The sequence below is a fragment of the Drosophila takahashii genome, chromosome 2L, assembly GCF_030179915.1.
Source record: "Drosophila takahashii strain IR98-3 E-12201 chromosome 2L, DtakHiC1v2, whole genome shotgun sequence".
Lineage (NCBI taxonomy): Eukaryota > Metazoa > Arthropoda > Insecta > Diptera > Drosophilidae > Drosophila > Drosophila takahashii.
Genome location: NC_091678.1, coordinates 7439160 through 7452913, shown reverse-complemented (window position 1 = coordinate 7452913; position 13754 = coordinate 7439160). Strand labels below are relative to the sequence as shown.

At 36.2% G+C, this 13754-nt stretch overlaps 7 protein-coding genes across 9 annotated transcripts in view; 3 read left to right on the top strand and 4 right to left on the bottom strand.

Moving 5' to 3' along the window:
• Positions 1-323: 323 nt before the first annotated feature.
• Positions 324-777, top strand: LOC108063804 (protein Turandot M-like). The gene is made up of 2 exons (XM_017151015.2): positions 324-346; positions 405-777. The coding sequence occupies exons 1-2, from the start codon at positions 324-326 to the stop codon at positions 775-777; spliced, it is 396 nt and encodes a 131-aa protein (XP_017006504.2).
• Positions 778-1532: 755 nt separating this feature from the next.
• LOC108063821 (protein Turandot M-like) lies at positions 1533-2037 on the bottom strand. Its single transcript, XM_017151033.3, has 2 exons — positions 1964-2037; positions 1533-1905 (listed from the first exon to the last, which is right to left on the bottom strand). Exons 1-2 carry the CDS (start codon positions 1984-1986, stop codon positions 1533-1535), a joined length of 396 nt encoding a protein of 131 aa, XP_017006522.2. The 5' UTR covers positions 1987-2037.
• Positions 2038-2405: 368 nt separating this feature from the next.
• LOC108063819 (protein Turandot M-like) lies at positions 2406-2869 on the top strand. Its single transcript, XM_017151032.3, has 2 exons — positions 2406-2428; positions 2488-2869. The coding sequence occupies exons 1-2, from the start codon at positions 2406-2408 to the stop codon at positions 2858-2860; spliced, it is 396 nt and encodes a 131-aa protein (XP_017006521.2). The 3' UTR covers positions 2861-2869.
• Positions 2870-3822: 953 nt separating this feature from the next.
• tkv (serine/threonine receptor kinase thickveins) overlaps positions 3823-13754 on the top strand; it is a 58091-nt gene continuing 48159 nt past the window's right edge. The window contains exon 1 of the mRNA XM_017151020.3: positions 3823-3951. Within this exon, the coding sequence (XP_017006509.2) occupies positions 3894-3951 (58 nt within the window). The 5' untranslated portion in view covers positions 3823-3893. The remainder of the gene's footprint in view (positions 3952-13754) is intronic.
• LOC108063814 (Cytochrome P450 4ac3) lies at positions 4975-6847 on the bottom strand. Its single transcript, XM_017151027.3, has 5 exons — positions 6646-6847; positions 6388-6591; positions 6246-6327; positions 6086-6186; positions 4975-6025 (listed from the first exon to the last, which is right to left on the bottom strand). The coding sequence occupies exons 1-5, from the start codon at positions 6845-6847 to the stop codon at positions 5085-5087; spliced, it is 1530 nt and encodes a 509-aa protein (XP_017006516.2). The 3' UTR covers positions 4975-5084.
• Cyp4ac2 (Cytochrome P450 4ac2) lies at positions 7025-8993 on the bottom strand. The gene is made up of 5 exons (XM_017151022.3): positions 8755-8993; positions 8495-8698; positions 8355-8436; positions 8201-8301; positions 7025-7968 (listed from the first exon to the last, which is right to left on the bottom strand). The coding sequence occupies exons 1-5, from the start codon at positions 8957-8959 to the stop codon at positions 7025-7027; spliced, it is 1536 nt and encodes a 511-aa protein (XP_017006511.2). The 5' UTR covers positions 8960-8993.
• LOC108063813 (probable cytochrome P450 4ac1) lies at positions 9636-12122 on the bottom strand. 3 transcript variants are annotated; one of them, XM_070217659.1, is made up of 6 exons: positions 12103-12122; positions 11458-11565; positions 11197-11400; positions 10893-10974; positions 10726-10826; positions 9636-10664 (listed from the first exon to the last, which is right to left on the bottom strand). In XM_070217659.1, exons 2-6 carry the CDS (start codon positions 11510-11512, stop codon positions 9724-9726), a joined length of 1383 nt encoding a protein of 460 aa, XP_070073760.1. In that variant the 5' UTR covers positions 11513-11565; positions 12103-12122; the 3' UTR covers positions 9636-9723. The 3 variants fall into 3 exon arrangements, with proteins under 3 accessions (XP_070073760.1, XP_017006515.2, XP_070073765.1); XM_017151026.3 differs by lacking the exon at positions 12103-12122 and having other exon boundaries at positions 11458-12003; XM_070217664.1 differs by lacking the exon at positions 12103-12122 and having other exon boundaries at positions 11454-11562.

Genomic DNA, 13754 nt, shown 5'->3' with positions numbered 1-13754 from the left:
TTTTCTTGGGGGCTTTATTAGTTATAGGTTAAATTTTAGCTGCGCTTTGTTTTTAATTTGTAATACTTTATCAAGAAGAAATTGTTACACTTTTTTGTTGTTAAATAATTAAGAAGAAAATATGAAATGGTCTTATCATAGGCTATTGCAATCACTGCAATATTAATGAGAATGCAAAAAAAATTCTTGGAACACACTTAGTTTGCTGAATTCACATTTTTGGGAACTATTACCAGTGCATTTTAATAGTACAGATCGGGTATAAATAGAGATCCCACAGTGAATCAAATATCAGTTTCAAAGTTAAGAGCTTAAGCTACAACATGAATCCTACCATTTTCTTTGGGTGAGTCATAATAATCCCTATTTAAAAATATAACTTTAATTTTAATATTTTTTCTTAGTTGCCTATTGGTTCTCACAGGATGTCTTCTTGGAAGAGGAAATGCCGAAGGGGACGATGAGTTCACTATTGAAAAACAACGCTTACTTCATGTGTATGGCAATTCTACGGTTTCTGAAGCCACTCGGTTTAGAAATGTCGACGAGCTAGTCAATTTCTATGACAAATACTCGTCTTCCCTCGTGTTGCCAAATCATTTTAAAGAACGTGCCGAAGATATCTTCAAGAGGTATAAGGAGCAAAATTCTCGTGCTGTTCAAGTGGATGGTGTTCCGGCTCAAGGAGGATTCTGGAAGCCTCTGCTCAAGTATCTCATTGTGCAGCTGGGCGTGGAACTTGCCTCTGAGGGAATCAAACGTGCTACAGAATCTTAAGTCTCAATTGGGATGATATATTCACCCAAAAATATATATTTGGTGTTAAATAAATAACATTAGTCAGCACCTAAATACATTATTTTGAACATAATATTCTAACCTTTTCTTATTTTGGGTTTTTGTTATTTAAAGTCTCTGACATTATCGATATTCATTTACCAGCCCAAGAATGGGAATGGTTTTCTCATGGGAAGAAAATTCATTAGGGACATCAAAGATCAAAGATGTTTGGTCTTCTGCCTGCATTTGGTCGTAGTTTTGGGCATTGCCTGGCCAAATGAGGCATCCTGACATAATCACTAGGCAGCTGGGGAAAAGCTTTATTTATACTGATTTTTCCCCAGGTTATTCCGAAAATAATCGATTCTTGGAGTAAAATCTAATACCAAAAAATAATGCTTTTGTTTTTCTTGTGGAATAATCTCTGGTGATTTGTTTATTTCTACTTATTATTGCAATTAAATTGATTGCAATTAAATTGGTTGATTCACATAGCCCACGATAAGCCAATATGAGATTGTTACATAGTTTTCGCTGATTGAAGATAGTGAATATAAAAAGTGAATTAAAAATTTAAATATGAGAAAATATGAGATTTTTGTTCTGAGTATAAAACGAAATTAAGCGAGTTCCCAAAAAGGTGGAATACAGACTGCTTTGTTCAAAAAAATGTATTTAAGTGCTTATAAATGTTATTTAATTGACACAAAATATACAGTTTCTGGTGAGTTATACTGCATTCTAATTAGGACTTAAGATTCTGTAGCACGTTTGATTCCCTCAGAGGCAAGTTCCACGCCCAGCTGCACAACGAGAAGCTTTATCAGGGACTTCCAGAATCCTCCTTGTGCCGCTACACCATCCACTTGAACATCACGAGAGTTTTCCTCCTTATACCTCCTAAAGATATCCTGGGCACGTTCTTTAAGGGGATTTGGCAATAGGAGGACAGAGGAGTATTTCTCATAGAACTTGGCTAGATCGTCGACATTTCTATATCTTGTGGCTTCATCCACCGAAGAATCGCCATACACCTGAAGTAAGCGTTGTTGTTCAGTAGTGAAATCATCATCTACTTCGGCATTTGCTCCTCCAAGAAGACATCCTGTGAGAACCACTAGGCAACTAAGAAAAAATATTATAATTTGGGTTCTTTTTACAATAAGGGAATTCTACGACTTACCTAAAAAAAATTAAAGGATTCATCTTGTTGCTTAAGCTTTTGATTTCGAAACTGATATTTGATGCATTGTGGGATCTCTATTTATACCCCTTCTGACATCAAGTAGCTCAATCTAAAATGTGAATTCAGCTAATTGATTTTATACCGAGAATTGATATGCATTCGCATTTATTTTGTAATCATTGCATAGAGAGATAAGCGTGACAAGTTATTGTTACGTAGTTTTCGAAGAATCCTATAGTATAGTATATATATATTATAGTATATTTAGTTTTCAAGGGAATATGTTTAATCAGCACTGTGTTATTTCTTTAAATTTTAAAAACATTTACTAGTGCACCTTAGTTATACAGCTTTAAATGGTTGATGTCAGAAGAGGTATAAATAGAGATCCCAAAAGGAATCAAGTATCAGTTTCGAAATCAAGAGCTTAACTTACAACATGAATCCTACCATTTTCTTCAGGTAAGTCGTAGGATTCCCTTATTGTAAAAAGAACCCAAATTATAATATCTTTTTCTTAGTTGCCTCTTGGTTCTTACAGGATGTCTTCTTGAAGGAGGAAATGCCGAAGGCGATGATGATTTTACTTCTGAAAAACAACGCCTACTTCATGTTTATGGCGATCCTTCGGTTGATGAAGCCACTAGATATAGAAATGTCGACGATCTAGCCAAGTTCTATGAGAAATACTCCGCTGACCTCTCATTGTCACAAGATTTCCATGCACGTGCCCAGGATACCTTTAGAAGGTATAAGGAAAGAAAGGCTCAGGCTGTTCAAGTGGATGGTGTTCCAGCTCAAGGAGGTTTCTTTGTGCCTCTGCCGGACCTTGTCATTGTGCAGCTGGGCGTGGAACTTGCAGCTGAGATAATCAAGCTTACTAAAGCGTCTTAAATCTGAATAAGGATGAAATATGACTCTCCCGAAACTGTATATTTGGTGTCAATAAAAAACCATTTATAAGGACTTAGATAGGTTTTTTTAATATAATATTCCGTATTTTACCTATTTAGGAACTCGCTCAATTTCGTTCTCATACTTACGTTTTTAATTCACATTTTATATTCACTATCTTCAATCCGCGAAAACTTTAGGACAATCTCATATTGTGGATCATCGTGGGCTATGTGAATTATTCAATTGAATTGCATTAATGAATTATAAATAAACAAAACGTCAGTGATTATTCCACAAGAAAAAGCAGAGTACTTTTTATTGTTGATATTTTAGGAATTAGAGTTGGATTTTGTTCCGAAAATTATTTTTTTGGAAAATTACTTGTTGCACCAAACTGAAATTAGTATAAATAAAGCTCAATACGTCAGTTTCAGTTTCCAAAGAGGTCGCAATTCTTTTGGGGTAATTGCTTATGAAGATGATTATGACGAGGACTACTGAAAAACAACTTTTCTTGCTTTCTTTAACGGGACAAAGAAATAACATTTTTAGATGTCTTGGAATTTGATATTAACAATATAAACTGTAAATTGAGAAAGTAAACAAAACGTCATTAATATTCAGGGATTTTCCTAACCGAAATTTAACAATTCAACAGTTTAGGAAATTGCATTGTTTTTCACTTGCACAGTATCAGGGTTGTACTATAGATGTTGCAAAGTATGAGAGGGTCGACTTTTAAAACCCAACTGAATGCAAGAATTTTTAAAAGTACCGCGGGTACTTTATTAATTAATTTCTCTTTTTGAAAGTAACGTATTTTCCGTCAAAAATGTTAGAGTTAACATTTGAGTCACTTTTTTATCGCGGTTTACAGAGCTGTTTAACAGTGCGCAAGAACTGAAGTGAATAAAGGCGTTAGTACATGTTAAAATCGGCCATTTAAGCGTGACCGTACGGCGTAAAATTTCCTAACGCCTCGCGGTAGTTTCGACCTGCGGTCACACTCGTGTTTGTGGAATTAAATAAAATGTTTTGTTTTTTGTTGGTTTTCGGTGTAAACGTGATTTTTGTGCATTTAACAACTGGTGAGTGGATAGTTTAGTGAAGGAATATGAACAAAATCGAACTGAAAAGCCGGAAAACCTATATATAAAGGATTTTTCCATGATGCGCGCATATACATGTGTGTGTGTTTGTGTTTGGTGCACTGGCAGTGCATGTGACTGTGAGTGTGTGTGTGTGCGTGCGGTTTGTTTTGTTATTCGATGCGCAAAATGGAAAAATATAATTAAATTAAGCATTTGTTGGCGAAACCATGTTATAATAAAGACCCTTGGAAGCCACCCTCAAATCGACCTAGGAAAAATCATTAATTGGATTTTCAGGCACAGTATTTATATGGTCAAAAATGTGAAGGACGCATTCTTTCCGTTCAAATGTTTAAACCATATTTTACCTTTAATTCCAAAGTTTGTTTAAATAACTGGATTCCACGTGCGGCAGCTTTGTTTATATCGAGTTCTAGAAATGTTTGTAAACCGTCCCGTTAACTTCAACCATTATTTTCCCATATCTTATTGGCAGCGAAGAAATTTCTGCAAGTGCATCTGATTTTGTGTTGGTTCTATAAATAATTATTGATAATTACATTGTTTACGGTAGAAACATGTTCGATGGAATTTGTGATTGTATTGCAGTCTGTTAACAACGGAGGTCTATGAGTTTTGCTACTTCTCCTTAGCAAAACTTAATCAATTAATTTCAGTTATTTATTTATTGTAGAACCTCAACTTAAAAATCACACATTTAATCAATTGACTTAAGCATACTTTACGAATTTTGTAAAATTCTAAATTATGATCTTTAAATATTCAAAAATATAAATTAATAAAGGATTAAAGAGTTAAATCCGGAGTTAAATATTTTACTTTAATACAAATCCTGTTAAATATTACAATAATACAAATTTATTTTTAAATGTAAATCTACAGTAATTAAAATAAAAGGTTTAGGTCTTTGCTAAGTTTTTTCAAATTACAAATATTTTGTGTGGAATACTTTTAGGCATCAACAAAAAATTTGGTCACTCTAAAATTTATATTAAGTTTAAAAATTAGAAGAATAGAAATTCAAAGAAACTATTTGTCTAATTGTAACATCATCAAACATAAAAATGTAAAAGTCATGTTAATACAATTGTTTTTAACATAGTAAATCACTACTGAAGCCTTGCCTCAAATTTCACCTTTATATTCTGCTGGGTGCGCAGAACGATTCCGTTCTCGAAAGTAAGATCCTCTAGTTGAGTGGCGGGCAGTAGCTTAAAGTTTCTGATGACCGCTGCCAAAAGCACCTTCATCTCCAGGATGGCAAACTTCTGGCCAATGCAGTTTCTTTGACCGGCACTAAAAGGCACAAAACTGAATGGATGACGATTGGCGGTGTTCTCGGGCAGAAAACGCTCTGGCTGGAACTGATTGGGATTCGGGAAATGACGGGGATCCCTCATAATGTCGTACAGGTGGATGCTGATCTGAGCATCCTTGGGCAGGACTAAACCGTTCACCACACATTCCTCCACGCACTTTCGTCCAATCTGCGGGGCAGGAGGAAACAACCTAAGAGATTCCTTAATCACACACTCCAAGTAGACCAGCTCGTTGAACTGGAACACACTGATCTCATCACTATCCTCCGAAAGGTTTTGGATCTCCTCGTAGCAGCGCTTTTGGACATCCTCATGCAGGGCCAACATGAGCAGGGTGAAGATCAGACAGGTGGATGTCGTATCGTATCCCCCGAACATAAAGGTGTTGACCTCATCACAGATTCCTTGATGATCAATCCGACCTTCTGCTTCGGCTGCCAAAAGAGTATCCAACATGGCATATCGCTGCTTTTTACCAAATTCATCCACTTCTCCCAGTTGTTTTTGCTGAAATACCTTCCTTTTCCTTTGAATAATGCGACTTGAGAAGTCGTGTATTATTTTCAGTTTCTCTGTTTGCCTTCGATAATCTCCGCAGAGGAAGAAGTACCAGTCGTAATACATCAGTGGGTTGCAAATGCGCTGATTAAAAATGTCCTCAAAATCATGGATGGCCTTTCGGTAATCGTTTCCCTCCGACATGTCATCCAGTTTCACTCCCAAAGCGGTTTCTGTTTCAAATATAAGAATTCCTTAATATCTAAATATTACAACTTAAAGATTTCACTTACCACATATATTATTCAGAGTAAATTGTGGAATAATCTGATTAAGTTCCAGCTTTGCGCCTGCGTTTTTGTCTAAAACTTTTATAAACTTCTTGCACTCTTCTCTGAAATAATACCACATCTTAAAAAAAATATAATTATAAATTGATTCAGTCAAACCCACTTAAAAATAGAGAGAAAAGACTGCAGAACATTGAAATGAAAGGCAGGTGTCAAAGTTTTCCGTCTAGTGTGCCATTTATGGTCTAAAAATAAAGATTATTATAAACAAAGTTATTGTTTATTCTCTAAACAAGTTCACTCACCTGTGCTAATCAGCAGTCCGTCACCCAGAAAAGGCCTTATCAAGTCGTAAGCTGTATTTTTGGTTAATATCTTGGTGCTTTGAAATATTTCCTCAGCTTCTTCGGCACGTACTACATTATATTCGGGTGCTAGTAAGAAATACCACACATAATTCTGGCCCTTTGCTTTGGCAGTGGATTCTCTTATGAAATTGAAAATGGTTGCTGTAATAAAAATATTAATAAATGTTTTTTAAGAAGAAAGTGTTATTTATTTACCGGGCGTCAAGTTAAGAAGATCAAAATTGTTGCCGAATCGGGTTTTTCCAGGAATTACGGCCACTTTGCTCTCCAACGGACTGCCATCCTTTGTTCGCACTCGTTTGCATAACGAAAGAATAAAGTAGGTTTTATTCAATTGTTTTAAAAGCTGCCAAAGGGCCAAAAGCAATACTGTGGAAACCAGTAAAGCGAACCACATTTTGGCCAACCGTTCTGCTGCAAATTTCACAGCCCACTGAGCTTTGGCTAAACCTATCTGAAAAAACTGCGCAAAAAAATAGCTTTTTGTTATCAGATTATTTTATGGTTTTTATTTCCAATAATTGATTGTAGTAATAGAATACAATAAAGTATAGAAAGTTAGAGTGAAAGTGTCCTATTTCTTTTCCCTGAGCTGCAATTTAACTTTAACACTTTGCTGCGTACGCAGAACAATTCCATTTTCGAACGTAAGATCAGAAAGTAAAGTAATGGGTAGTATTCTAAAGTTTCTGATAACCGCTGCGAGTAGAACTTTAATCTCCAGAATGGCAAACTTCTGGCCAATGCAATTCCTTTGACCGGCACTAAAGGGTACAAAAGCGAAGGGATGACGATTCACGGTGTTCTCGGGAAGGAATCGCTCTGGCTGAAATACATCGGGATCTGGAAAGTGCCGAGGATCCCTCATGATTTCGTAGATGTGAATGTTGATTTGAGTATCCTTAGGCATGATCAAACCATTCACCACGATCTCCTCTACGCATTTACGACCTATAAAAGGTACCGATGGGAACATCCTAAGAGATTCCTTGATTACACATTCCAAGTAGACCAGTTCGTTGAATTGGAACACACTGATATCATCGCTGTCCTCGGGAAGGTTTTGGATCTCCTCATAACATCTCCTTTGAACATCCTCATGCAAAGCCAACATAAGCAAAGTAAATATTAGACAGGTTGATGTGGTATCGTATCCTTCGAACATAAAAGTGTTGACCTCATCACAGATTCCCTGATGATCGATCTGACCTTCTGCTTCGGCTGCCAAAAGGGTATCCAACATGGCATATCGCTGCTTCTTGCCAAACTCATCCACATTCCCAAGCTTTTTACTCTTAAAGAGACTTCTCCTCTTCTCTATGATGTTGCTGGAAAAGTTGTGGGCTATCTTCAAATTATCCACCTGTTTTCGATAGTCTCCGTACAGATAGAAATACACTATGTTGTAGAAGAAGGGATTGCAAAGCCGCTGTTGCATGACCTCTTCAATGGCATGAATCGATTTGCGATATCGCAAACCCTCCGTCGAATCATCCAACTTTACGCCCAGTGCTGTTTCTGCAATTAAACATTTATGAGAATCAGATAAAAATTCCTGAAATAGTTTAAAAAACCAGACTGTAAACAATTTGTACTTTATGGGCACTTATTATACTTTCAAATATTGCCCATTTATTTCAATTAAAAAGAGATGGAGCACAGTAATCTCTTTATTTGCTAGTCATGATGATTTCGTATTAAATATATTTTAAAGCTTGTGATTTCATTCGATTGAGTTGAATGGACTTACCACAAACATTGTTTAGAGTAAACTGAGGGATGACCTGTTTGAGTTCCAATTCCTTATCCACACTTTGATGAAGGACTTTCACCAGTTTATTGCACTCTTCCCTTAAAAATTATAGGTTTAATAATATATAACGTCTTGTATTTCAAAAACTCACTTAAAAATAGTCAGGAAAGATTGCAGAACATTAAAATGGAAAGCGGGAGTCAGGGCTTTTCTTCTGGAATGCCATACTTGGTCTAGATTTGGGTTAAAACATCTTAGAAGTAATTAAATTAAATACGAAATTCAAAATACCTGTGCTAGTCAGCAGTCCTTCACCCAAAAATGGTCTCAAAAGATCGTAGATCACATTTTTGGTGATAAGCTTGGGACTTTGAAATATTTCCTCGGCTTCTTCGGCCCTCACGACATTATACATGGGTGCACGAAAGAAATACCATAGATAATTCCGACCCTTTGCTTGGGCAGCAGCATCTCTCATGTATTTAAAGATGCTATCTATGATATAATAAATAAATAAAAATATATATTATAGTTATAACAATAATACCCACCAGCTGTAAAGTTTACTAGGTCAAAGTTGTTTCCAAATCGGGTTTTAGTCGGCGTTACGTAAATATTTTTTTCCAGTGCACTTCCATCTTCTGTGCGAATTCGCTTACAGAGACTTAGAATGAAGTAAGTTTGGTTTATTTGCTTCCACAATTTGCAAAAAATAAAAATCAGCACGGGCACAGAAATCAGGACTTCCAAAATCATTTCTAGAATAGCACAGACCAGAGGTCTCAATACCTTTCAGATTAAGCTCTGATCTACAAATGAAGCTGGCGATTAGAACTCAGTGATCGGAACAAAAATTGTGTTTTAACTAATCAATACTACTTAGTACTTAGTATAAAACATGTTCCCATACATCATGCAATGGATGGGTATATTTATTAGTTGTAGAGTTTCAATTGCTTGTAAATTAATTTATGATTATTATGAAAACCTATAGGATTTGCTTGTGGATTTTTTAAAATGTACGTTGCTTCTATATTATAATGGTTTTTTCCATAAAAAAGTAGATAATAATCGGTATAGTTTGAGTTTCATATTCATAGTATGTAAATTTTATTGGACCAAAGTATATACCGTACATAGAGAAAAAGAAGCAGCAATTATTTGACTCTTAAATTTTATTAGGAAATCAATTAAAATAAATACATGTTAGACGCTTCAGAAAACAATTTTCTTACCTTGCACGACAACAAACATACCCTTTAATAAATTTTTGAAAGTTATTTATTCATTGTATAAAAATTATATGTTTGTCTTAAAATGAAAAATACTTTGCCACATAGTGCTTCAATCAATTTTTTTTTTGACCCCATAAAATTGTACTTAAAATCAGTTCCAGGGAAAACACAATCAATCACCCTCATCAGCATTATAATTGGACTTAGTGGACTTTATTTGGTTTAGTTTTTTTACATAAAAGAAATTAACATCTTTGGCAAAAATATCCCTAACATTATTTATCACTATTTCACCCTTTTGGACAATTTCACTTTAACATTCTGCTTTGTACGCAGTACGATTCTGTTCTCAAAAGTAAGATCCTCCAACTGAGTGACGGGCAGTAACTTAAAGTTCCTGATAACCGCTGCGAGTAGAACTTTGATCTCCAGGATGGCAAATTTCTGTCCAATGCAATTTCTTTGACCGGCACTAAAGGGCACAAAAGCGAATGGATGACGATTCACGGTGTTCTCTGGCAGAAAACGCTCTGGCTGGAACTGATTGGGATTCGGGAAATGCCGGGGATCCCTCATAATGTCGTAGATGTGGATGCTGATCTGGGTGTCCTTGGGCATCACCATGCCATTCACAACACTCTCCTCCACGCATGTACGACCAATGAAGGGTACCGATGGGAACATCCTAAGAGATTCCTTGATCACACATTCCAAGTAGACCAGTTCGTTGAACTGGAACACACTGATATCATCGCTGTCCTCGGGAAGCTGTTCCAACTCCTCATAACATCTCCTTTGGACGTCCTCGTGCAGGGCCAACATGAGCAGGGTGAAGATCAGACAGGTCGATGTGGTATCGTATCCCTCGAACATGAAAGTGTTGACCTCATCACAGATTCCCTCGTGATCGATCTGACCCTCAGCTTCGGCTGCCAAAAGGGTATCCAACATGGCATATCGCTGCTTCTTGCCAAACTCATCCACTTCTCCGAGTTGCTTCTGCTGGAACTGCTGCCTCTTTCTTTCGATTATGCGACTCGAGAAGTCGTGGACTATCCGCAGTTTCTCCACGTGTTTTCGATAGTCTCCGCAGAGGAAGAAGTACCAGTTGTAATACATCAGCGGATTGCAAAGGCGTTGTATTATAACCTCTTCGATGGCATGGATGGCCCTTCGGTACTCGTTTCCCTCCGACATGTCATCCAGTTTGACTCCCAGAGCGGTTTCTGTTTTTAAATATAAGGGTTTCTTAATAAATGAATATTTAAACAAAAAAATCCATCTAACCGCATATATTATTTAGAGTAAACTGTGGAATAACTTGGTTAAGACACAGCTCTCCGTCTTCATTTTTGTCCAGTACTTTTAGTAACTTGTTGCACTCTTCTCTGAATTGGAATTAACATTTTATTTATATTTTATAATTATTATTTTAATTAGTTATGAAAACTCACTTAAAAATAGCCAAGAAAGACTGCAAGACATTGAAATGAAAGGCCGGCGTCAAAGCTTTCCTTCTGGAGTGCCATTTTTGATCTAGAAATTAAATCATCATCATCACATAAATAGTCTTTATAGTGTTTTATAAATGAATATGTTAAGATAAATGATATGATAGACGTTAAAATTGGTTTGCTTACAAGTTTTTCGTTAAACCGAATAAATATTTTGTAAAATCATTTTCTAACCATAAAATTAAATTAGAAATTATTAAAGAAAAACGGTTTCACATTAATCCTAAGTCTACAGATGACTCACCCGTGCTTATCAGAAGGCCGTCTCCTAGAAACGGTCTAATCAGTTCGTAGACCACATTCTTCGTTATCAGCTTGGTGCTCTGGAATATCTCCTCAGCCTCCTCGGCCCGAACAACATTATACATGGGTGCGTATAGGAAGTACCACAGATAATTCCGACCTTTGGCTTTGGCGGTGGATTCTCGAACGAAGTTAAAAACACTTGCTGTAATAGAATTTAATAAATGGGTTGGTTATTAAAGAAATAAGTAAAATTACCTACATGGCGTAAAGTTCAAGATATCCAAGTTGTTGCCAAATCGCGTTTTTCCTGGCATCACGGCCACTTTGCTCTCCAATGGACTGCCATCCACAGTTTGCACTCGCTTGGCTAACGAGAGAATAAAGTAGGTTTTATTTAGTTCTTTTAGTAGAAGCCAAAGGGCCGCCAATAAAAACGGGGTCCCCAGCAGAGCGATCCACATTTTTTCACCGTTCGATCCGTTCTACAGGCAATTTCACCGCCCACTGAGCTTTGGCATAGCTTTTGCATTAAACCCCAAGCCGATAATCATAATCATTATTTGTGTATATACTATAGAAGACTGTTCAAAGTAATAACAATCTAGAAACAGCTTTTTCTTATCAGCGTATTTTGTGGTTGATTAATCTCTAATTCGGTTGCAGGGCGTATAAGATTTCTATAATTTTTATTTTTCAATTAGACAATTTTAAAAATATCTTCTTAAAAAGGTTATAGTGGGTAATAAATAGTCGATCATATTTGTCTTATAATTTAAGTCTATTTAATCTGCACGCTTGCGGTATTACACGCGATTATAAATGCGTCAAAGGTCAATTAGGCACGTAATGTAAGTATGTGAAAAAATTTGAGCAATATTAAAACGTTTAGGAGACTAATTTTTACATCAGGTTTAAACAATGAATTATTAAAACATTTTGATTGAAAGGGAGAAACATTACTAAGATGACAATTTAACACGACAACTTTTTAGAGAAAACCTTTTAGACTGTCATAAATTACTAAAAATGACGAAAATGGCATGCTAATGCATATAAATAATATCGTCATGCTATGAAATTTAAAGCGTTACGGTAGAATAGATTTAATCTTCTAATGGTTGGCAATATCAATAGAGAAAAAAATAAAAAAATTTAAAAAAAAAAGTAAAATTAGCAATAGTCATAGTGCAAAATGATGTAATCGACACATTTTAATGCGAATAATATTGTTGAAAACCTCTTAGTAAGATTTCACAGAAAACCTTTAATGATAAAGACCTACTTAACTTTATCTGAAAATCAAATTTTAATAAAATTGTAAATAAATAAATAAAATAAGCAATAGTCCAAGTGCAAAATGATGTAACAGACATATTTTTAAAGCGAAAAATATTGTTAGAAACCCCTTAGTAAGATTTCGCAGGAAACGTTTAATACTAATGAATATAAGGTCTCATAAAACGTTATCTAAAAATCAAATTAAAATAAATTCAAGTGTTTTAGATCTTCCTGAACCCCTACAAAACTAATGGTATTAGCCATTATCCAGCTACTTCATATCAAAACGCATAATAATTGATTGCAGCACTTAACAGATATCGAAATTGTTGGTTAGGCATTCGAAATACTCGAACCTGGTTTACGATCGTTTAATTTCCCCATATGACCATTCCAGATTAATAACAATTTCTTGGCATGACCGTACACAGATTTCCTCCCAGCGGCCAAGCGGCATAGTTTCCCATCGTTCCAACTAGGGAAACCTGGCTGCAGGGAAAAAAATGGAAAAAGAAAAAAAAGGAAACCAGCAATGTCGCATCAAAATGCCGCATTGATTAAAGTTTGATTAGCTGCAGCTTCGCATTTGGGCTTGAAGAATTAATTTGAGCCAAGTTTGTAATGCGCAATGCCAGTTGGCAGTTGCAATCTGGCCAAGAGCAGCGAAGTTGCAGTCGCAATAGAAGTAAATGTGGAAAAAAATTAAATCACAGTAATTACATTTTCTGTGGAAATGGCAGCGATGAACGCGCAAACATGTTGCACGACCAGTGCGTGGACGTGGATGACAAAAATAGTCAATGCAGCAGGAGCAACATCAGCAGCAGCAGCAACAGTCACAGCAGCAACAGCAATCACAAACTGCATTTGGGCATGAAAAGTGCTGTGCCGGCACAATTGGAATGGAAAAACTGGCCCTGTCTCTGTCCGTTTCTTTTTGTTGTTATGAACAAATGTTATTGCAGCGGCAACATGCTGCATGCTGCATGTGTTGCTGCTACAGGAGCAATATCGGCTGCTGGCGGAGCAGCAACAGCACTCATTAGGATGCAAAAGACGTCGCTTGCCGCCTTTTTAGAATTACTAATTGAATCGACGCGATCAGTGGCAATTGCAGCGGCATTGGCCACAAAAACCAACAATGCGGTGGCGGCTTGAATGTTTGTTTGTTTGTTGTTTTTAACCGCTGTGTTGCCGCTACTGTTGCAGCTTCCGCTGCGGCGTGAATAATATACAAACATACGTGGCTACGCCTGCGTTTCTTATTTATTTATGTAC